Raw genomic sequence first — 25,273 nt, forward strand, 5'->3', positions numbered from 1 at the left:
AGGCAGATAACCATGGGACATTTCATGATTGCCTGTGAGGGATAACAGAGAGTGTAATGGAAGTAGCCCAAATGACAGCTGTCTAAGCAACTGTAAGATTAAACACTTTTTTGAATACCAGTTTTCTTTGCATTTCTTTGCAGATTTCTTCTCTTTTAGGGAACAATAACTATTGATCCCCTAAAGGGGTGGTTAGAGATAGCATTTTTTATATATATGGCGGTGTAAATAAAAAAGAACGTATACTCACCATCCATGATCCCTCTTAGCTGCCGTTCTGATGCTCCTGGTCCCTGCTTGTCACCACTACTTCCTAATTACTGGTGATACATGGTCCTCGCAGGAACTGCCACTGACTGCTGCATAGTCCCCTTAACCAGTGATTGGTTGAGCAGGCAATTCTTGTTGGGACAATGTACGACTGGGGACCAGAAAGTAGAGGAGAGTTGACACATCTTTTTTTATTTATGCCACCATCAGCCATATATAGTTTTTCCCCACACAATGCCTTTAATATAAGTGTGCATGCAGTCATATGCATGAGTGACTATAATGCACTTATATACAGAAGGAAGACATAGCTCTTAGTCCATAAATCTGGAGTCATAACAGACATTATTTATAGGAATGTGGTTTTTACACTTTAATGTGGATTTCCAGTTCTATTGAGAAAATAAATAGTAATGAATTCCCTTCAGGGTGTTAATATATGTCTGAATTTTCCCTGGTAAGATTCTGCTCTAAGTTAGTATTGCTGCTGGGGCCCTGGCACAAAAGCGTTCTTTGTCAGCCACGTGCAGAAACCTCTCAATGTACGTTCAAAAAAAGATGCTGTGCGGCGCTCACCCGTGTTGCGGAAGCTTTCAGATAAACCAAATCGGACAGTGATAATAATAAACAATAAATGCTAGTTTATTGTAAGAATAAAAGCGCTAAAAGGACTACGCGTTTTAAGGGTTGGGACCTCCTCTTCCTCAGATACAGTGATAGATTTGACACCATAGCGTGTCATTTATACAAAAAAAAGCCCGCGGGTTAAAAAGTATTGAGCAGAAAGAAATAAAAACTGTTATATGAAATACAAATAAACTGTTATACAAAATACATAGAAGATACAATGCCATCCGATATATTAAAACAGTAGGCATATTTTAATCACATTACAGTTGTAAAGTTGTTGGGGGGGATAAAGAGAAAGGAGGTTTTAAGTGCAAGAAAATGAGATGTCTCTGTTGTGTGTCAATACAAAATACACTGCTCAAAAAAATAAAGGGAACACTAAGATAACACATCCTAGATCTAAATGAATGAACTAATACTTTCATCTTTACATAGTTGTATGTGCTGACAACAAAATCACACAAAAATTATCAATGGAAATAAAATGTATTAACCCATGGAGGTCTGGATATGGAGTCACACTCAAAATCAAAGTGGAAAACCACACTACAGGCTGATCCAACTTTGATGTAATGTCCTTAAAACAAATCAAAATGAGGCTCAGTAGTGTGTGTGGCCTCCACGTGCCTGTATGACCTCCCTACAATGCCTGGGCATGCTCCTGATGAGGTGGCGGATGGTCTCCTGAGGGATGTCCTCCCAGACCTGTACTAAAGCATCCGCCAACTCCTGGACAGTCTGTGGTGCAACGTGGCGTTGGTGGATGGAGCGAGACATGATGTCCCAAATGTGCTCAGTTGCATTCAGGTCTAGGGAACAGGCGGGTTAGTCCATAGCATCAATGCCTTCCTTTTGCAGGAACTGCTGACACACTCCAGCCACATGAGGTCTAGCATTGTTTTGCATTAGGAGGAACCCAGGGCCAACTGCACCAGCATATGGTCTCACAAGGGGTCTGAGGATCTCATTTCGGTACCTAATGGCAGTCAGGCTACCTCTGTCAAGCACATGGAGGGCTGTGCGAACCCCCAAAGAAATGCCACCCCACACCATTATTGACCCACTGCCAAACCGGTCATGCTGGAGGATGTTGCAGGCAGCAGAATGTTCTCCACGGCGTCTTCAGACTCTTTCATGTTTGTCACATGTGCTCAGTGTGAAACTGCTTTAATCTGTGAAGAGCACAGGGCACCAATGGCGAATTTGCTAATCTTGGTGTTCTCTGGCAAATGCCAAACGTCCTGCACAACTCCCACCTGTGGATGTTGGGCCCTCATACCACCCTCATGGAGTCTGTTTCTGACCGTTTGAGTGGACACATGCACATCCTTCTGCTCCTCCTTGCCCAAAGTCAGAGGTAGTTGTTGCCCTCCTACGGCCTCCTCCACATCTCCTGATGTACTGGTCTGTCTCCTGGTAGCGCTTTCATGTTCTGGACACTACGCTGACAGACACAGCAAACCTTCTTGCCACAGCTTGCATTGATGTGCCATCCTGGATGAGCTGCACTACCTGAGCCACTTGTGTGGGTTGTAGACTCCATCTCATGCTACCACTAGAGTAAAAACACCATCAGCGTTCAAAAGTGACCAAAACATCAGCCAGAAAACATAGAACCTGAGAAGTTGTCTATGCTCACCACCTGCAGAACCACTCCTTTATTGGGGGTGTCTTGCTAATTGCCTATCATTTCCATCTGTTGTCTGTTCCATTTGCACAACAGCATGTGAAATTGATTGTCAATCAGTGTTGCTTCCTGAATGGACAGTGTGATTTCACAGAAGTGTGATTGACTTGGAGTTACATTGTGTTGTTTAAGTGTTCCCTTTATTTTTTTGAGCAGTGTATATATATATTGCCCATAGCAATCAATCAGAGCTCAGCTTTAATTCCTTAATCTGCTCTGATAAAATTTTATGGCTGAGGCACCTTTGATTTTCGAGCAAAGCAAGACCATTTTGAAGTTGTAATAAAATTTGAGAATGTGAGTGAAGTAAAAAGACAATGGCGACAAACAGAACACACCTGATGTATTTGTTATGAGTCTGAAACCTTCGGCACCATGTGTGATATGGACAAGCAAAGATCTGAGAGTAACAAGTACTGCTTCCTCTTGGTGTTGGAAAAGTTTACACGCTCACAACAAAAAGTCCATCAAACAATGTGCATGCGAGGCAGGAGTTAGCAGATCAGGCACACAATGCATCCTCAAGAGACTGGAAAGTTTACATCCTGAGATCCAGAAAATCCTCACATTCATGTGAACAAAGTGGCCAATGTACCGGGGCTCAATGTCTGCTATCATCTAGGGGTTTAACTTGGCCATTCCATTCTTAAGATATGCTCACTGGCCCTGCATACCTTGACATGCTTCTTACATCCATTTTAATTCCCAAATGTGCACTTTATATGGATGGCACACCACCATACTACCACCGAGACATGAGCGCCTATCTGAATGTTATACCTGGATATTGGATAGAGCGAAGAGGTGCTGTGTAAGTCCCTCCCAGTGGGGTATCTAGGGGGATGTGGGCCGCATCAGGTGACACTCCCATGCAGGGTGACACCACCAGTTCTTACATTCAGTATATTCATTCATGCACAGGTTTTACTTGACCTTTAATATATAATTAAGAAACAAGCAAAATTTTACATGAATCGTTTTTAGCCTAAAATGCCAGACAAAATAGCACAGCTTGAGGTGCTATTTTGTGCCATTAAGTGCCATCTATCATGATGGAAATCTGACACACCCCAGTAAACTGGGGTCCTTTGAATACCATTGATGTTCATTGTAAAAAAATTATGCAATGTGAACCTAGCCTTATCATGTAAGGAGAAAATCCCATAGCTGTGAGTGCCCTCTAGGGGTTGGTAATGATTATCACTTCCTGTCATTAACATAAATATAATAACCTAATATTATAAGCCTTTCTATTTTATGCTTCTCTGTTTTCCACTAGATTTAGCTATAATTCAGCTAAGCATGCATGTGTATGGAGGGGATGAGGAACGATAGCTGTCTGACTTATCTCTTGTGTATGACTAATGTAAGATGAACGTTATGGCGCTGTTTAATAGGCATAGACTGAAGTTAAAGGGGTTTTCTGGGTAGCCTCAGAATGGCAACATTGGGGGAGCGGGGCAGATAAATATAGCTGCTTTTTATTTTCACAACATTAGGAGGCATCAGCTAAAAATACCTTCCATCCCGGAAAACCCTTTTAAATTATTAGCATAGTTTAATGTCTACTATTGGAATACCAAGCTCATTGTCGCTATCTATTTTAATGGGGTACTCCGCCAAAGGATAGAGGATAAGATGTCTGATCGCTGTGGTCCCGCCACTGGGGACCCCCTTGATCTCCCTGCTGCACCTGGCGTTCGTTTAGAACGTCGGGTGCAGCGCCAGAGGCTTATGACATCACGGTTAGGCCCCGCTCGTGATGTCACTGCCACACACCCTCAATGCAAGTCTATGGGAGGGGGCATGACAGATGTCACGCCCCCACCCATAGAATTGCATCGAGGGGGCGTGGCCATGACATCACGAGCAGACGTGACCGTGAAGTCACGAGCCTCCACCCCGCATCGCCAGTCATCCGGCACGGAGCGAAGTTTGCTCCGTGCACCGGATGTCTGGGGTGCACAGCCGGGATCAGACAACTTATCCCCTATCCTTTGTATAGGGGATAAGATGTCTAGGGGCGGAGTACCCCTTTAATCCAGATGACTACATTCCCCTTGAACCTGAACCTTAGTTTGCCATGCTTCTTTTCCTATGTTTTTTAATCTACAGTTTCTTTTGTTGTCTGTGTTGCTTAGATATGTTTGTGGCCCTTCCCTCAATGTCTCTAATTTTCGTGTCCTTCAGGTGGTAGGGCCCTCTGAATTGAACACAGTTCTCAAGGTGAGATTTCACCAGTGATGTAAAATAACTTCACTTTTTACCCCTCTATCACTTTTTTATATAACACTTTAGTAGCACTGCTTTTTGTACAATTGCTATAGCACCATACAGGGTAAAAGGGTTAAGGCACCGTAAGAGTCAAATAATTCATAATTATTTGATAATAAATAATATAAGCATTCTTTACTTTTACTTTCTCTCTTCAGTTCTACTTGCAAATTACTATATTACTATAACTACAAAATACAAGTTCCGCTATTCATGTCTTCTTGTAGGAGAACTGCGGCATGTCTGTCTGCAATGGCAAAATCTTTATACTTGGTGGACGAGGTGAGAACGGAGAGGCGACCGACACCATCTTGTGCTACGATCCAGCGACCAGCATCATCACAGGAGTGGCCGCTATGCCCAGACCAGTCTCTTACCATGGCTGTGTGACAATTCACAGATATAATGATAAGCCCTTCAAAATGTGACCAGCAGGAAGGGTAGAAGGGACAGGGACATCTAAATGAACGCTATTAAGCAACACTTTACTATCAAGAAACTGGCCATTTATTCTGTTCATGTATTTGGGGAATCTGTCATTGAAAAGTTTTGTGGTCTAAAATTCAGCAGCAAAGGACCATGTGTTTTCTTAATAAATTTGGGGTTTCTGTCACCTGACAAAACAACCAAGGCCTACATATAAAACTGTGGAGCAAGAAGATGATGACCTATTTACAGTTACCTATAAGGACACAATCACTCAATGATAAGTCGCTTATTACCAGAGATAATGCACACTTTCTGCCTTTGTGGTGTTCTTGTAAGTATGCCAAATAGATTTTGTGCGGCCAATGCCTTATTATTTATAGTCGTGGGGAAAGGACTATAAATCTGTATTATTTGTATAAAAAAAAAACAACTTTTTCTATGCACTCTTTTCAATATGTGTATGTGTTCTAGATTCTGAGTGTATTTAACATGCATGAAAGCATTTTGTGATTTCAGAGTTTTGGAGACAGTAAAGGATGTCAAGTATTCCCTATGATACCATTGACTTTCCCTGTGTGTGGGATAAACTGTATTATTAATAATAATTGAGATTCAGTGACAATTGGTAAAATATCAGTAATGTAAGTTCTTATCCGTAACACCATTCTTGTCCATGGGGGATGAATGGGAACTTCACTTCAGTAATCCAGCACCACCACTACACAATGAATGTAGCCATCTGCTTCTGGCCGCGTTCATAATGTATATACCCCTTTAAGTAAAACTCGGCAAATGCACCGCCATTTATTCAGTCAACTGCCTAAATTCGACTTTATTTTCTGTTGAATCCTGTCGATGGTGCCTGTACAAAGTGTATGTCCACTTAAAGTGTACCTCTCATTTAAAAGAAAACTCTTGACATGCCACAGAGACATGCCAAAAGTTTTTATCAGTCAGGGCCTCAGTGTTGAGACACCCACCAAGGCATAGATGGCTGAGAGCTTCTCCCCACCAGCTCTCCTGATCGCTGGGGGTCTCAGTACTGAGACGCTGTAGATAAAAATCTTTGACATATTTCAAAAGTCGTAAAGGGATGGTTTAAGATCACTCATCATTTGCAGTTTAACATCCTAAAGAATGAGCATCTAAAAATCCAGCTGGGTTAGTCCATATTACAGCAGATGTCTATAAGCTTTCAATCACAAGAACGGCTGTTTATGTAAACCATTTAGTTTTGTATCTAGAAACAACTAAAGGTTTCCAAGCATAAAAGTAAAAATTAAGAGTTTGCAAGCTAGATAATGCATGCACATACTACAGACATATGTATAACAAAGTCTGTTCTGCTAACAACATGGTATTGATATTGCATATATAAATGTTCTAGTGTTGTTCAAAGCCTAGTTTGTATGGCCAAATTAATTTAAAAAAAATGCCCAAAAATTAAGGAATTCCTCAATTTACACACCCTTCAAGACAGTCTGACTCCTGGCAAAAATTTTTTTATAAATAAATAAAAAACACCCCCACCACGCTAAAACAGAGATGTGTGCACCCACCTGGCCTGACTTGCAGACCGCAGTGATTGTATCTGTGCTCGCCTCCCTCAATAGCTGCAGAACTACGATCTCTCTCCCCTAAAGTATTTGCAGTAGGTGAAACAGTTTACTAACACTATTACATCCATTGTATCATTGATGCAGTTGCCAAGAACTATTCAGCTAATAGCAGTGGGTTTGAGTTTTTCCTTATGGAATACTGCTTTAAAGTGAACCTCTATTTAAAAAAAAAAAAAAACAACCTTTAATAAGTCACAGAACAAATGCAGTCCCATTAAATAGGCATTATTGTTTCAACAAACTCTGCATAGATAAAATAGTACATGCAGATACACAAAACTTTTGTATTATATCTTTTTAGACAAAAATGCTTCTTCTCTTGTTATCAAGCTTCTTTCCTTTACACCCCCTTTCTCTGTCCTGTGTTTATGTCCCGCAACTCACTCAGGGATAAAATTACAAATGCTATACAAGGCTATGGAGGGGGAAAAGGTATATGGGAGGGGGAGGTTGACTGGAAACACGTAAAAGCTAGAGAGATACAACTCTGTGTACAGTGTATGGCACCATAGACATTAGGTTCTACTCATGAGCTCAGGGAGAACTTAAATTATAGATGAAGCCTGCAGAGCAAAAATCTGCTGAAAAATGCAATATACATGTTATATAATAGCCAGGAATAGTGCTTCATGTTCACACCAAGGTAAGGGTGCAGCTGCCCCTATATTCTAACAGATGGTAAGAGTCTCAGCTCACCACCCAAAAAAATGCAACATGTCTCTGGAAGCTTTCAAGCACCCAGAGGCACACTTTTAGTATAAGCAGAAGAGTCAGAGAACAAGCCTTTCATAATCTGTCATGGATGGCGCAAATTTCTGGTGCAAATAGAAAATAAACATGGTGGACATTTATCAAGGTATTTATCAGCCCTATCTAAGCAAAGTTCAGTTTTCACTTTGCTGTGGTCAGGTATTTATGATGTGCGTAAGTCGCACGTAGGCAAAAAAAAAGTTTAAAAAAGTCGCAAGTCTACTCCAGGTCTGACCTGGAGTACAAAACTCCCATACGTAAGCAAATTAAAAAAGTTGCAAAAAAGTCTCACAAGAGTCTCTGCGATGACTTTTTTGTTTTGCTTATGTGCTCCAAAGTTATCAACCCCCTGTGATAGTATGATAAATATGTAGCACATAAGCAAAACTAAAGCAAAAAATAAATAAAAAAATGACTTCAGAACTCGCTTATCGAAGCAAACAATGATCAATGTCCCCCTATGTCTTTCAGCAGTAGAATGCTTCCGAAAAGAAGGAGGGCATTGATAAATGTGGGTCATAATATCTATGCAGCAGCCATCACAATTATCTGTAAACTGGCCAAGAGTATACTAAATGAAAGTACCCGCAGACAATGTTACAAAACAACAAACAACCCCTTAGGCTAGGATTCCTCTTGTTTTTTTTTCCAGCGTTTTCTTTTCACTGAGAAAAAAAAACACCAGAAATCTCGCCAGTGCAATTTCCTGTGTCTGACGTTTTTTCTGGCATTTTTGCATCTGAGTTGAAATTGCATTTTTGCCCCCTTTGGCGTTTAAAAAAAAAAATGTGTTTGGTACCCAAAAAAAAAGAAGGATGCAGTAAGGATGGGGAAAATTTTTTATTTTTTATAATGAACTTTTAATGAATTTTTTATAAAGTGTGTATGTGTGTTTCACTTTTTTTTCTCTATTTTTTTTTACATTTTTCAGGTAAGACTACTACTCCCATCATGGAACAGAGTAGTAATACCTGTACTAATAGACATTTCGCACCGGATGCCACTCCTGACACCCGATGCGATCGTCCATAATATAGCAGAGATGCGGAGCGCTCGCATCTCTGCAGTATACTCTGGCCAGTGATGTGAATAGAACATCACTCATTCATATTTTCCGCCCAGAGTGGGGATTGGCCGGATGGTTGCAGCCAATCACAGCTCTCAGCGGGAAATATGTACTCACTGGCCGGAGTACAGAGCAGAGGTAGGACGATCACAGCGGATGTCAGGAGTGACACTTGCTGTGATCTGTCCTTAACTGCAGGTACTATTACTCCCAACATGGAGCACACTCTTCTCCATGTTGGGAGCTGTAGTACCTGCAGTTAAGGACAGATCACAGCAAGTGTCACTCCTGACACCCGCTGTGATCCTCCTGTATAATGTATAGATGCGGCCGGCCGCTCTTCTATGGTCCGATGCACTGATGTATATATATACACCTATTCATATTTCCCACAGAGAGTTGTGATTGGCTGGAACCATCTGGCCAATCACAGTTCTCTGCTGGAAATATGAATATGTGTATATATACGGCAGTGCAGGGGACCATAGAAGAGCGGGCGGCCGCATCTATAAATTATATAGAAGGATCGCAACGGACCCGGGGAAATCTTTCAATTAGTACAGGTACTACTACTCCCATCATGGAACAGTGTGTGCCACCTAAAAAATTAAGAAAAAAAAGTGAAAAACACACACACACTTACACTACATTTTTAATATTGTCGGCTACATTTTTAGTGCTCTGCCCGCACACATAAATTTTGTTTTAAAAAAGATAAATTTCGTTAAATACAATTTGTTCCATCACTACTGTATATTTTTTATAATTGTTTTTAATAGTACCCTACAAAATTTTAATAAAAAAGGTATCTCCATCACTTTTTTGGATCGCTAAAGTAAAAAAAAGAATAAAAATCGCCTGAAAAAATGCCAAAGTTAAAACCCACATGGCGTTTTTCTTGGCTTTTTTTTACTCCCATAGACTTCTTTTAAATTTTTTTCGATTTCATGAAAAAAAAAACGCCATAGGCTCAACATACTGCGATTTTGGAAAACCGCCTAGGAGCTGTAACCATGACTTCAAAAATTGAATGTGATGGTTGTAACCAGTCCATGTCCCCAGCAGTCATGTGCTATACCACTGAGGTCAGTGATTGGCTGCAATAATCATATGTATATATATATATATATGGACCAAATTGCTGCAGGAAAAGTAAGCAAAGAATGATGGAGACAACCAGAGCTTTGGTGCACGATTTCATAGGTGAATAATAATGGATTTGTTATTTGATAACTTTCATTTATTGCTCTTTCAAACAACCCCATTAACAGTAAGTTGTTGTTGTTGTTTTTTTTCCATTGGAGTTTATTAAAGGTAATCTGTCATTACTTTAATGCTACCCAAACATAAGTCATCAAAAGGGTACCTGATGGCTTCTTATGCCCTACTGTCCTCGATTTATAGATCTCTACCAATACCCAAACATGGAAAGACCCATCAAGACTGATTGGTTGGATCACAACCGATCAGCAGAATCTAGTGATCACCTTCACTAAGGACCCTTTTAGATGAGCTGACTTGCAGCCGTAAATGAGTGCTGATCTTAGTAATCTGTGCTCGTATACAGAGCCTTCACAAGGCTTGATCGGTCGTGCGGCCCCTCAATTTCATCATCACACAAATCAATGTGCGGCCAATAACAATGATGTTATGGGCTGCACAAAATGTGAGATCAGCCAATAAACTACTAAACGCTTTTACATGGGCAAAATATTGGAAAAGAGCATTCCTAGAAGCACTCATTTACACGGTAAGGCCCATGTAACAGGGCCTTAAGCTGCACTATGAGGTACAGTAACTATTTGGACAAGCTTATTTAATTGACTGGCCCTCACTGCTCACTGGAATCCTATAAATCCTATACATTCTGAAGACTGGTGGGCATCCCATAGTAAGTCCAATGTGTCCCAGAAAACACCTTTAATATCCCTGGATAGGTCTGGTTTTTGTCTTTAAACTACTTAGAATAACATAGTTGAGCTGTATTGCCTTCAGCAGTGGAATAGACAGTGGGACAGCTTTGGGCCATCTAAATATTACTATAATCCCAAGAGATGTACAAAAGCATAAATCAAGTTTTCCCTGTTTCCATCCATACTTTTGCCATTGTATACATAAATCACATTTTTTTCTTCGACATTCGTAATATATCAATTACTTTTACATTTTTTACAATATTCTAGCTAGCTTTAATTCTCATCCGTTAAGAGTGTAGAACAATATGTTGAGACATGTGTGTTACTGCATATGATATAGACTTTGAGTTATGTTATGTATTTATTTATTTTTTCAGCATTGTGACCCAGTAAGGGTTTTACTTTCTAAATCCTGGAACTTTCCATTACAGATACACTTTCAATTCCTATTGTTTTTTGTTAAACAAGGGTATACCTATGCTATCTGACTGAATAGTCATCCTTACTGTCCAGGAGATACCTGTGGACGTCCTTGGCTTGCATCACAGTCTCTACTTATGCTCACTTGCCACACTTTTTTTAAGTATTTGGCATTAAAGAAAATTGCTTTTGCAACCACACTATCACTTTTTATGTGTGTGTAGCTGTTATAGCATATATTGAAGGTTTTGCTTATATTTGAAATCATGTATCATGCAATTTCCTTATAAACTTTCATTAGCTGAATAGCAGGATGAGCAATCCAATACTGGAGAGTGGCCTATAGACTGGCCCATTGAAGGGTTGCAGGGGAAACATAGGAATTTGACGTTCTTTCTCTCTCTGTGTCATTTTTAGGCCTTAGATACAGGACCTTACAACAGATCTGCATTATACCTATCTTTAATATGGTACCCATAGAATCGATGCTCCCATCGTGCCTCCATATGGCTCCATTGTGGAGCAAGGTTTTTCTGGGACTGGATGGAGCCAAGAGCATAAGGGCTATCTTTGCTATTGGGTGTTTTGTATTAGCTTATGGCAGCAAGTCACAAAACTGTAGATTATACAGTTCCCTATATATGTATAGACATAGAAAAGGTGTCACTATTCCAGCTTTGTCACAGCTGCCCGTGTTTGTCATATTCATATAATAGAGATTTTGATGATTTATAAGATGCCAGGGACCACTAAACAAAACAGTTGGAAGACTGCATTATTGCCTTTGTTCTTTCCAGATATTTGGGTGTATGCGAGGCTATTACCTCTTTATTGGCATTTTAAGGACAAAATAAATAGAAGCATAACTAATAAAACTCTGATGCCTGCTAAGACATAACAAGCATATCTCCTGTGCAATATTTTTGCCCTTTTTATTCAGTTTTACAGTTTTTATCAGTGGTGATATCCTTTAACTGTGTTTCACCTCATTTGGGAAAAGGGATGATTCTGAGTGCCTGTGTTTTGTATTGTGTATATATCTATAAACTGTAAAGGATTCCTTTTTTGCAAAAAGGAACATGCATGGTATATTGTTAGTGCAAATGATTAATAAAAATGTGATGGCATCACTTACTGGGATCTCCTCTGCAACTCAGGTTCCATATTGATTAAAACATGTAAATCGTGTTGATAGAACATAAACTTGGAAGGAACAGAGTCTAGAATGGTGTTTTTCCAACCAGGGTGCCTCAAGATATTGCAAAACTACAAAGACTGTCCAGGCAGGCTGGGAGTTGTAGTTTTGCAACAGCTGGAGGCACCCTGTTTGGGAAACACTGGTCTAGAAGAACAAGAGGGTGTAGCACTGCACAGTTATCAGGCAGCTGATGCCCTCATACTTGTACAGTAACTTGATGGCTTCATGTTTGTTTATTTTTCTTGAATAAACTGAACTTTTTATGGTGTAATATAACAATTATAATATTGTTACTGATGTCGGATTTTAATAAAGATAGAAAAATAGATTATGGTGAGTTAATGTTTTATTATATTGGAGAAAGTTTGGGGGGATCCAACTTGACTTCCTCTTCCAGCTCGCATCATAACTTCATCACACATCACTTGTAGCCTTAAAGGGGTATTCTGGGATTTAAATGGGCACTGTCAGATACAAAAACTTTATATATGTTGTACATTTTGGCAAAACATTTTTAAAAGTATTTATTTAAATTTTGTAATTAAAGTAATAAACACCACCCATGGTGGAACAAAATACAACAAATACAATAAACTCCGTAGGACCCAGAGACCAGTTCCAGCATAGAACATACGGGAAATTGCTCAGCAAAACATAAGAGTGTATCTGAGACCCAACCGGAGAGAGCCCAACACATATTAACACACTCGCATACACACAAACACACATCCCAGTAACCCAACCTCCCACCCTAATAAGAACCACAGTGCCTTATAGGAATCTACTGGGACAATCCACCCGGGGGGTCCGCCGACACATCAAGCAGAAGCCAAGGGGTTCATACCTTGTCGAATTTCTTTGGACACTAACGACTCTGGTATAATGGGACATACTTGTTGACCAGAGTCAGCCAACGAGACAGCGGGGGAGGGGAGGTATCCTTCCAGGTCATCACAACCACTTTACGGGCACAGAGCTGCAGAAAGCAAATCAATAGGCATCTATGTGAACTAGAAACCACCTCATTTATGACTCCGAGAAGGCATACCGTAGGGGTGAGTAGAAAAGGAAAGTCCAGATTATCAGCCATAAACCCCATCACCTCCCTCCAGAAGAGAGCAATGACTGGACACTCCCACACAGCATGCATACATACGCTTCAGCTTAGCAGGGGTATAATACAATCATAAAACTTACCTAGATTGGATCAGCATATCTCTACCACTGACTACTGTAGAATAAGAGCCTTCAACCTCCTTCCACTGCTCCTCAGACAGATCCGGGATATCAGCCATCCATTTAGAAAATGCTTGTGAGAACGGGCTAGGCCCCAGGGTCTGCAGGAGAGCATAGGCCTGAGTGAAGGGTTCAGCGAGATCCGTGGTTTCCAGGAGAAGCTCCACTTCGGAAAATACAGGGGTAATACAGGGGTAAACTGCGCCTGAACCGCATGCCTCAGCTGAAGATACCTAAAGAAGGCATTTCCAGGGAGGCTATAATGTACCTTCATATCTGAAAAGGACAAGAAAACTTGATCCTCTCCAAGCAAGTGGATCACAAATTTGACACCACGAAAACCCCAGAACCTGGCATCCTGTAACCCATGCAGGTGAGGCAAATTTATGCTCCCCACAAGGGTGCACTAGGAGATACCAAAGGCTGTGGAAAGTTACTCGACACCACGGACCACACTTTAGAACAGAATGAAGGGGAATAAGAAAGGAGGATTGAGAATGATACCTGTAGAGAGTGTTAGTAAGAGCTTCATAGGAACCCATAATTGCTCCAGCCAAGGCCGTCGCTAAGTTGGACAGATCCAGATCAAGCCACCACGTTGCATATACCAGCTGGGAGGCAAGAAAGTAGTTATGAACATGAGGGGCAGCTAAGCCACCGTGCCGCTGAGGAGCCTGGGGAACTGCCCGACCAAGTCTGGGAGACTTTCTCTGCTAGTAGAAGGATCCCAGAGCACCACACAGTGTGTTAAAATATTTCCTAGGGGGAAATCATGGGAGCTAAATGAAACAGGTAGAGGAATTTAGGGAGGTAAATCATTTTTAAAATATTGATCCTGCCGGTTAGGGAGAGGGGGAGTGAGGACCAGGCCGTCAGCCGCTCCACAGTGGAGCGTAGAAGTGGCTCCAAGTTTAGGGGCAAATAATCCATCAGGGACTCAGTTACCTCCACCCCTAAGTATCTAAAGTGAGAAACCACCTGCACCCCAGCCGGGAGGGAGGTTGGAAGAGGGACTCCAGATGAAAGTGCCATTAGGGATGATTTAGTCCAGTTGACACGTAAGTCCGAAATTGACCTAAACCAGTCAAGCAGATCAATAAGGGACAAGAGCGAACCCTCGGCATCCGCTAAATATTCCAGGGTCTCATCTGCATAAAGGGAAACCTTCTCTACAATGGAACCCCTGGGAATACCATAGATAGCAGGGTCCCTATGTATTGCTGCCACTAAAGGCTCCATCGCCAGCGCAAAATGGAAGGCAGATAGCAGGCACCCCTGCCTCGTCCCACAGCCCAGGAGTAAGGGAGCAGAAACATCTAAGTTAGTGCGAATACGGGCCCTAGGACCATCATGTAGCAAGCGACCCAAGTGCAAAATCAGGGACCAAACCCAAACGCACCTAGAACCTCCCATAGATAAGTCCACAACACCAAGTCAAAGGCTTTGTAAATATCCAGACCAACCACCACTCCAGTTGGAAAGCCCTTCCCCACCGCAGCTATGTTAAGTTGCAGGCGCTTCAAATTAACATCAGTGGCCCTACCCGGCATAAACCCAGTTTGGTTAGGATGAATGATAGCATTAATGACCCCATATAGACGAGTAGCCAACACTATAGCCAAGATCTTAATATCAACATTCAACAGGGAAATGGATCTATACGAATCAGGCAGCAACGGGTCCTTCCCAGGCTAAGGGAGCACCACAATCAACACCTCCCGCATAGAGTCCGGAAGAGCATCGGCTGCAGCTATTGAGTGAAACAAGTTAAGGAATATAGGGGCCAGTCGCTCCTCATTCATCCTATACCAATCCCTTATCATACCATCTTAACCAGGGGTCTTCCCATCTTAACCAGGGCTCTTCAATTGTAAAGGGGGCATCTAGCGCCACCGCCTGTGCACGACTAAGTGTCAGAAGGGACAAATCACGTAAGAAGAACAACATTTCCCCTTGACAGGGCAGAGAAGGGGCATCATACAAAAAGGAGTAAAAGTCCCTAAAAACAGAGTTGACCAGCTGAGGGTCTACCACCATAGCACTGTCACTGCCCTTAATACAGGGGATAGAGGCAGCAGGGCGACTAGCCATCGCCAAATATGCCAACAGTTTGCCATTTTTGTCCCCGAATTCAAAGAGGGCAGCCTCCTTACCTAACCGCAACTGGACCCTATACTTCTGAACAACTAACAGGGATCTTTGAGCTTTGCCCCATGCCCTCTCAGTCTCAGGAGAGGGGTTCCTAACATACTCTGCCTCCAGAACACCCACCTCCTGCATCAGCCTACCCTCCATCTCAGACTGAAGTTTCCGCTGGCCCACAACTCCCGTTATAAAGGCCCCTCTAATCGTGGCTTTGTATGCATCCCATAGAACTAAGGGGTCAGTATAAGCGGCATTATACTCCCAATAGTCAGCATGAGCAATCCCCAGAGCCTCTACAACTGCCCGGCCTGTAGCCACCCAGAGTGTATGCGCCAGATACGGGAAGGGGGAGTAGGGCCTAAGTGTAGTCCCAAGTGGTGTTAGAAACATCTCTTACCGCAGGAAGGAGATCCTCGGATGCCAGAGCGTGATCTATTAGAGAGAACGACCTATGGGCCGCAGAATAAAAGGAAAAGGAAGCAGTCAGATATTTCCACCTCCAGAGGTCGTCAGGCCCAATGCCGAATGCCAAATGTTAAAGAGGAGGAACCAGGGTAAGCAGCGGTGGTGCGGTAGAGCATGGGATCAGGAGACACATTGAAATCAACCTATAAAAAGGACAGGGTCAGAGGGAAAATACAGGGTAGGCCATTTATATGGATACACCTTAATAAAATGGGAATGGTTTGTTCATATTAACTTCCTGTTTGTGGCACATTAGTATATGTGAGGGGGGAAACTTTTCAAGATGGGTGGTGACCATGGCGACCATTTTGAAGTCAGACATTTTTGTCCAACTTTTGTTTTTTCAATAGGAAGAGGGTCATGTGACACATCAGACTTATTGGGAATTTCACAAGAAAAATAATGATGTTCTTAGTTTTAACGTAACTTTATTCTTTCATGAGTTATTTACAAGTTTCTGACCACTTATAAAATGTGTTCAATGTGCTGCCCATTGTGTTGGATTGTCAACGCAACCCTCTTCTCCCACTCTTCACACACTGATAGCAACACCACAAGAGAAATGCTAGCACAGGCTTCCAGTATCCGTAGTTTCAGGTGCTGCACATCTCGTATCTTCACAGCATAGACAATTGCCTTCAGATGACCCCAAAGATAAAAGTCTAAGGGGGTCAGATCGGGAGACCTTGGGGGCCATTCAACTGGCCCACAACCACCAATCAAATTTCCAGGAAACTGTCCATCTTGGAATGCTCGGACCTGACACCCATAATGTGGTGGTGCACCATCTTGCTGGAAAAACTCAGGGAACGTGCCAGCTTCAGTGCATAAAAAGGGAAACACATCATCATGTAGCAATTTCGCATATCCAGTGGCCTTGAGGTTTCCATTGATGAAGAATGACCCCACTATCTTTGTACCCCATATACCACACCATACCATCAATTTTTGTGTTCCAACAGTCTTGGAGGGATCAATCCAATGTGCGTTAGTGTCAGACCAATAGCGGTGGTTTTTGTTTAACTTCACCATTCACATAAAAGTTTGCCTCATCACTGAACAAAATCTTCTGCGTAAACTGAGGATCCTGTTCCAATTTTTATTTTGCCCATTCTGCAAATTCAGTGAGCCGATCTGGGTCATCCTCATTGAGATGCTGCAGTAGCTGGAGTTTGTAAGGGTGCCATTTGTGAGTAGCTAATATCTGCCGAAGGGATGTTCGACTAATGCCACTCTCCAGTGACATGCGGCGAGTGCTACGCTGTGGGCTCTTGCTGAATAAAGCTAGGACAGCCACTGATGTTTCTTCATTAGTGACAGATTTCATGCGTCCCCATTTTGGCAAATCCAACACTGAACCAGTTTCATGAAACTTAGCAAGCAGTCTGCTAACTATAGCATGGGAGATGGGTGGTCTGGTAGGGCGTCTTGCATTGATATCTGCTGCAATGACCCGGTTACTGTGTTCACCAGACATCAACACAATTTCTATCCGCTCCTCATGTGTTAACCTCGACGGCATGTCAATGGCTGTAAACAAAGAGAAACTTGTAAATAACTCATGAAATAATAAAGTTACATTACAACCAAGCACATCATTGTTTTTCTTGTGAAATTCCCAATAAGGTTGATGTGTCACATGACCCTCTTCCTATTGAAAAAACTAAAGTTGGATTCAAAATGGCCGACTTCAAAATGGTCACCATGGTCACAACCCCTCTTGAAAAGTTTCCCCCCTCACGTATACTAATGTGCCACAAACAGGAAGTTAATATCACCAACCATTCCCATTTTATTAAGGTGTATCCATATAAATGGCCCACCCTGTACATTAGTTTGTTAGTAATTAGTTCCAGGACAGAGACCTGAAAAGGAGGAGGTACATAGACAGAGACAAGAACAAAGGAGAAAGAACCCAGGGAACAATGCAAAATCACAAATCTCCCAAAGTGGTCACAGGCTGCCTGTGAAACCCTCAGTGGTAGGGACTTAGGCCGGCATTTAAGATTGTAGGTGTAAGTGAAGCATTTTTCTACACCTTTTTTTGTGTGCTGGTAAAGTGTAGGAGCACATAGGCCGGCATTCATCATTGTAGGTGTAAGTGGAGCATTTTTCTAGCCCTTTTTTTTGTGTGCTGTAATGTGTAGGAGCACCAGATTTATTAAATGGTCACAGAGCATTTGATACATTTTGTGCAGGGACACATTTTCTGAAATTTTTCTCTTCACATACACCAAAAAGCTAAGCTAAGTCTGGGCTGGTGTAGTTTTAGAGACTTTTCTGTGGCTTTGCTTCTTTTTTCCATATCATGTGTATTGCCAAAATCAGTGGATTACAACTCAAAATCAGCAGAAATGTGTAAACCAAAAGACACAAAAAAGGTACAAATAAACCCTGCTTGCGCCTTTTTTGCACCTTTTCTAGACAAAAAAAACTCTAAAAACAATGATAAATGTCGGCCTTAGTGAATAACACTGAGACACCCCTAGCATAGTTGGAATAGGATGTATGGTAGCCCCTCAAACCCCTTTTCAGAGCAAGAACTTTCTGATCCGTAATATGAGTCTCCTGTAGACAAATAATGTGAAGAGACTGACGTTTCACAAAATCAAGGCATAAGGCCCGTTTGAACTTGGAAGCAAGCCTGATCGGGTAGGGGGGGGGGGGGGGGGGTTGCTTCTTCCCAGTGAAGAGCTTCTGTCGGAGAAGTGAAGAACTTAATAGAGGCCCCATCCACCACTCGCAGACAAGCAGGATACAACATTGAGTAGCGGTAGCCCTTGGCGCGCAGCTTTTCCCGGACCTTTGTGATCTGCTCCCGCTGCTTGGGAAGTTCCACAGAAAAATCAGGATAAAAGGACACTCTGCTTCCCTCACAGATGACCTTGTCCTTGATCTGCACTGCCCGGAGCATAGCGTCTCTGTCCCTGAAGTGAAGAAGTTTGGCCAGGAAAGGACATGGAGGGCCACCAGGAGGAGGGGGATGAGCTGGAACACGATGGGCTTGCTCAACAGAGAAATAAGGAGAGAAGGTGTCCACAGGAAGAATCTCCTTCAGCCAGTTTTCCAGGAACAGCACAGGATCAGTCCCCTCCACCTTCGCAGGGAGGCCCACCAGGCGTATGTTCTTGCGCCTCAAACGGTTCTCTATGTCATCCAATAAGACAAAAGACAACAGAGTGCTTCTGTGTGCGATCTTCCAGACCAGGTCGGATTGTGTGGGTGAGTGAGGAACGCACTCACCTGGTCGGGTTGTGCATATTCCAGGCACAACGCTGATGTGGGCTTAATGTAGCAACTGCTGCGGCTTCCCACGCTGTATCCACCGGCGTGTGAGAGACAATGAAGGAGGAGAAAATCGGAAGCTGAGATCGCGCTGTTGCAGAAAGGTTCAAGGATACTGGTAGAAGTCTTAAATTCTTTTATTCTATTCACACAACGCGTTTCTGGATATTAATAATCTTTTCTTCAGACGCTTGAAGAAAGGATTATTAATATCCAGAAACGCGTTGTGTGAATAGAATAAAAGAATTTAAGACTTCTACCAGTATCCTTGAACCTTTCTGCAACAGCGCGATCTCAGCTTCCGATTTTCTCCTCCTTCACTGTCTCTATGTCATCCATCCGAGTCAGGACTCCTGTAACCTGACGCTGTAGAGAATCAACCTGCTCTGGTAAGGGATGTAAGGTGTCTTCCACCATAGAGACCCTGCGCTCCACTTCTTCAGTGTGCTCACGTATCTTTTGGGCCTCATGTCGCAAGATAACAAACTCCTGCCTCAGCTCATCCAATTTAGTCACCATAACAGATTGGCAGGAGGTACAGGCCGCCAAGAGCTCCAAGAAGCTGTATCGTCATAGACTGGCCTTTCAGGAGAGTGCGGCTGCTGGGGAGTCAGAGACTCCTCGAACAGTGACTGAGGCGGATCAATAGAATCACCTCTAGGATGGTTTTGAGCTCTGGACAACTGGCTCAGCGCTTTCGCCGCCTGCACAGAAACTTTAGAAGCAAACGGGGTCTGAGCATCAGGATCTCGCTGAGAAGGGCCACCGGAGTGGGCGGACCCATCATCAGAGGAAGCCTCCTCATCAGAAGTCGGCCGAGAGGCCTCAGCATACACTTTGAATTTCTTATTCTTGTTGCGAGTGCCACCCATGACAAACAGGGCCACACAGAGAGCAGGCGGAAAGTCACCAGACACACAGTCCCAGTATTGCAGGTGAAAAGGGCTGACCACAAAGCACCACAAATCCCAGCAAGACTGCAGCCACCCTCCAATGTACTCACAGTCTCAGAGAAGCGTGCAGAATAGAGACGTTCAGGAGGTGGCCCAGCAGCAGGCACCTCAGTAAGAGAATGCAGTCCAGCCGTATAGGAGGCAATAGACAGAAGTGACAGAGTCTGGAGATGCCGTGCAGAACGTTCTGCTGTCTGCAACATCCTCCAGCATGATTGGTTTGGCGGTGGGTCAGTAATGGTGTGGGGAGTGGCCCTCCATGTGCTTGCCAGAGGTAGTCTGACTGCCATTAGGTAGCGAGATGAGATCCTCAGACCCCTTGTGAGACCATATGCTGGCGCGGTTGGCCCTGGGTTCCTCCTAATGCAAGACAATGCTAGACCTCATGTGGCTGGAGTGTGTCAGCAGTTCCTGCAAAAGGAAGGCATTGATGCTATGGACTAGCCCACCCGTTCCCCAGACCTGAATCCGATTGAGCAAATCTGGGACATCATGTCTTGCTCCATCCACCAACGCCACGTTGCACCACAGACTGTCCAGGAGTTGGCAGATGCTTTAGTCCAGGTCTGGGAGGACATCCCTCAGGAGACCATCTGCCACCTCATCAGGAGCATTTGCCCAGGCATTGTAGGGAGGTCATATCGGCACGTGGAGGCCACACACACTACTGAGCCTCATTTTGACTTGTTTTAAGGACATTATATCAAAGTTGGATCAATATATCAAAGTTGGACCTCCATAAATTGATAAATTTGATTTCCATTGATAATTTTTGTGTGATTTTGTCGTCAGCACATTCAACTATGTAAAGACGAAAGTATTTCATACGCTTAGTACATTCATTCAGATCTAGGATGTGTTATCTTAGTGGTCCCTTTATTTTTTTGGGGCAGTGTATTACTCAAGCAGGTAGTATCACACTACAGGCTTAGATACACTGGCTGAGCAGTTACTATCAATTATGGTTTAGATGAGTCAAACACGGATGAACAGATAGTATCGATAACGGTTGGTTTAGATACATTATCTGAGAAAATACTATCACACTATTGGCTTAGATACACTGGCTGAACAGATAGCATAAGCCAAGGTTGCCTTAGATACATAAGGTGAGCAGATAGTATATCACTATAGTTAGATACACTGGCTGAGCAGTGCAGTATTAGGAATCGGAAAAGATCGGGAATATAATAAAATATTTCTCTAAAAGTCTTTTCACGTGACCGCTGCTGCCAGCACGGCACCTCACACCGCCACTAACAAACATGGCCGCGGGAACATGCGGACGTGGTGACGTAAGAATCCTGCGTCCGGGCTCTTTAATTTACCTCATGACTTCAGTCGTCTGTACCCACGTGGTACGCTTCATCAAGGGGGCCTGGCCGCGATCGAATAGATAGGCAATCCTCTCCAGGGCTGCACACCGAGCGTGCTAGATACCGCTGTAAACACAAAGCTACGGACGAAATCCCGACAGGCCTGCGGGAGCTGGAGTCACGTGATCCGCCTGGGCACCTTCCTGTTGTATGCCGGGTGAGCGGCAGGTTAACCCTTGCAGGGCCATATATAAGCCACATATGCAGCCAATAGTGGTGGTCTATAACAGTGTGAATAGGGGCTGAGCACTCCCCTCCTCATTCATTCTCTATCTATTTCATAGTGTCTTCCATAGAGTTTGGCACCAGTTTTGCACCTGTGAATTATATCTAAATGTGATATATTAGTTTATCCCCAACCAGTGTGCCTCCAGCTGTTGCAAAACTACAACTCCCAGCATGCCCGGACAGCCAACGGCTGTCCGGGCATGCTGGGAGTTGTAGTTTGCAACAGCTGGAGGCACACTGGTTGGGAAACACTGTGTCAGCGTGCTCATGAGTGTCTGCTGTTGTCTTATATATCTAGTTAATTACCTGGCGGCGCCAAAATGTCCGGGGTAAAGAGAACCATGGAGGACAATGATCCCGACTACGAAGACATATCGGTGGTGCGGCAGAATAAGCGGCACAAGGCCATCGAGACCTCCGGTATGTGGCAGGTTTTATTGTTTTTATGTGTTACTATAAGTTCATTTATTATACAAAAGTAGAAAACGGAGTGTTTCCAGAGTTAAAAATACAAAATCTCCCAACACTTTATTGAAAAAAATAACTATTAAAAACTCCAATGTACCTGAAACACTTGGCGTTTCGAACTACATAGTCATGCTATGACTATAGTTTGAAATGCGTTGGAGTTTCATGAGGTCTTTGATTTTTTTTTTTTCCTTGTGGAATTTTTAATGGATTATTATTATTTTTTTTTTCCAAAAAAGTTTTAAGGATTTTGGGGGAGATTTATCAAAACCTGTGCAGAGGAAAAGTTGCTGAGTTGCCCATAGCAACCAATCAGATCGCTTCTTTCATTTTGCAGAGGCCTTGTTAAAAATGAAAGAAGCGATCGGATTGGTTGCTGTGGGCAACTCAGCAACTTTTCCTCTGGACAGGTTTTGATAAATCTCCCCCTATGGCTCGCATTCCTAACCTTGTATGACAGATCTGAACAACATACAGCACCCCACTAATATATACTGGTGCTGTCTTTATTCCATCAAGGTTTCTGTCATTTTGATGGCAAGTATATCCGTGCATGCAGGGTAGAGATGAGCAAATTGATGGCTGGTGTAAGTAAATGTTCCTAAAATGGATTTTGTGAGGTTCGCTCATCTTTACATTTTTTGGTGTTAAAAGTGACGTAGCCTTGACATAACAACTGAACAGAATGCAAAACACAGATTTGAACATATTCTTAAAGGAATTGTCCATCAAAAGATACAACCTGTGTATGGTGTCAAGAAGTATAACAAAGCTACTTACTAATATAATGTTATTAGACATAATGTTATTAGACATAGTGCACACATTTCTCCATATCAGCTCTACTCTCTCCTTTGTATTTGTGACCTCACATCACACTCTGTGAGCTCCTGTTCTTGCCGCGCCCCCCCCATTCACTCCTCTCCTCTCCTGCCTGCTCAGGACAGGACAATTGATGTGAAGTTGGGAAGCTCATATTACAGCTCATTAGATTTTAAAGTAGCAGGAAACCATACTCAGTCACAGTAGTTTCCATCAGAAAAAGCTTACTGCAGTCTTAAAATCTAATGAGCAGTAATATGAGCTCCCCTCTAAACATCAATGGTCTGGTTCTCGACAGATGGGAGGGGGTAGCAGGGCTAATAATGGACAACTCAGCTAATAATGGAAGATCTGTTAAGTATGGCCAATAACATTATATTGGTAAGTTGCTATATTATACATTTCAACCCCATTTTTTTGTTCGCTGGACAACTCCTTTAAGTGAGCAGGGCTGTCCATTGCAAAACAGACACAAGCGGATCCTGACTGATCTCGCTGATTTTTTGTATTTTTTTTATGGCGTGCGTCTGGTTACTGCCGCTATTTTGATGGATTTTTCAAACGGAACTTCGAAGCAGATGTGAGCCTAGCCTTAGAGAAAGTGCTTACTGGTTACTGCAGGGTACCTATATCACAGACATAGCCTCTTCCTGTGGACAGGGACTTGTATTTAGTGAGGGCTTTCTTCTGCAGTACTAAATGTCCATTTGCAGACTCTACCTGCTCTATAGCCAATTCTTTCTCCATCTCTGTATACCAAATCATTTTACAGTAGAATTTAATATCTGGGCTGGAAGGTACTGACCAGATAACAAGTTTTCATAATCTCATGTGTTTGGGATAATCAGAGTTCCCTTCTGTACCCACTAATTCTTTCCAATGGGTTGGAAAAGTTTTGATCCGTTTGGTGGGGGTATCAGCACCCAGACCCTATCACTAGAGCGAGCGCTTTTTCATGGTTGTTCTAGTGAATGGTGTGGGTTTCAGCACCCAGACCCCAACTCATCTCTTCATGTAAGCAAGTGCTAGAGTCAATCTGTTTATTTAGGGGAAGAATTAATTAAAATGGACTTATCAGGAGAGATGACCAGCTGTCTTTAAAGGGGTACTCTGCTGCTACGCATTTGGAACAAACTGTTCCGAATGCCGGGAGCTCTTGATGTCATAGCCCCGTCCCCTCATGACTTCTCACTCCGCCCCCTCAATGCAAGTCTATGGGAGGGGGTGTGACAGCCGTCACGCCCCCTCCCATAGACTTGCATTGAGGGGGCGGGGTTGGACGTCATGAGGGGGCGAGGCTATGACATCACGAGCTCCCGGCTCCAGCGATTGGAACAGTTTTTTCCAAACGCTGAGCAGCGGAGTACCCCTTCATTGTTATAGGTGATGGCATGTGATTGCTTTTATTTTATGGCTTATTTAATCCTTAAATGCACTAATTGTTACTAATAATATTGGCTTAGTTTGGTTGTTAGGGAATTGTTAGTGAAGAAGTGTTATAATATAAGTTTGTATAGTTATCAACAGAAACCAAGAAGAGGATTTGTACTGTGGATAATACAGTGACCCCTCGACCTACGAGGGACCCGACATACGATAATTTCAACATGTGATGACCTCTGAGGCCATCGCATGTTGAAGGCAGCATAAACATACGATGCTTTTTTATGTCGGGGCCATCGCATAAACGGCTATCCGGCAGCACTGACTGCTTCAGATGCCACCGGATAGCCGTTTATGGTGCCCCGTGAGATGGTCACTCACCTGTCCTCGGGGCTCCGGCTCATCCGCTTCGGGATCCTCTGCATCGTCGGCGCCCTCCATCGACGTCATCATGTCGCTGCGCACGCCATCCCGTCATCCAATAGGAGCGGCGCGCGTAGCGACGTGATGGCGGCGACGGAGAGCGAGGATGCCGGGGAAGCAGAGGTCTTGCCGGAGCATCGGGGACACGGCGACAGTGATGGAGCGTGACATCCAGGGCAGCGGTGACGGTCCGGAGCGGCGGGGACAGGTGAGTACAACTTTCTCTAACA

At 43.2% G+C, this 25,273-nt stretch overlaps 2 protein-coding genes across 9 annotated transcripts in view; both read left to right on the forward strand.

Moving 5' to 3' along the window:
* KLHL24 (kelch like family member 24) overlaps positions 1-8,978 on the forward strand; it is a 72,494-nt gene extending 63,516 nt beyond the window's left edge. For 6 of the 7 annotated variants that reach the window (XM_056564598.1, XM_056564602.1, XM_056564601.1 and 3 more), the window contains 2 exons: positions 4,778-4,813; positions 5,089-8,978. In XM_056564598.1, coding sequence (XP_056420573.1) covers positions 4,778-4,813; positions 5,089-5,289 — 237 coding nt within the window. In that variant the 3' untranslated portion in view covers positions 5,290-8,978. The remainder of the gene's footprint in view (positions 1-4,777; positions 4,814-5,088) is intronic. The other variant, XM_056564604.1, reaches the window with a different exon arrangement.
* Positions 8,979-21,722: 12,744 nt separating this feature from the next.
* Positions 21,723-25,273, forward strand: part of YEATS2 (YEATS domain containing 2) — a 62,410-nt gene continuing 58,859 nt past the window's right edge. For both annotated transcript variants that reach the window (XM_056564596.1, XM_056564595.1), the window contains exons 1-2: positions 21,723-21,876; positions 22,246-22,367. In XM_056564596.1, the coding sequence (XP_056420571.1) occupies positions 22,268-22,367 (100 nt within the window). In that variant the 5' untranslated portion in view covers positions 21,723-21,876; positions 22,246-22,267. The remainder of the gene's footprint in view (positions 21,877-22,245; positions 22,368-25,273) is intronic.

This window comes from Hyla sarda, chromosome 3 (assembly GCF_029499605.1).
Source record: "Hyla sarda isolate aHylSar1 chromosome 3, aHylSar1.hap1, whole genome shotgun sequence".
NCBI classification, from domain to species: domain Eukaryota; kingdom Metazoa; phylum Chordata; class Amphibia; order Anura; family Hylidae; genus Hyla; species Hyla sarda.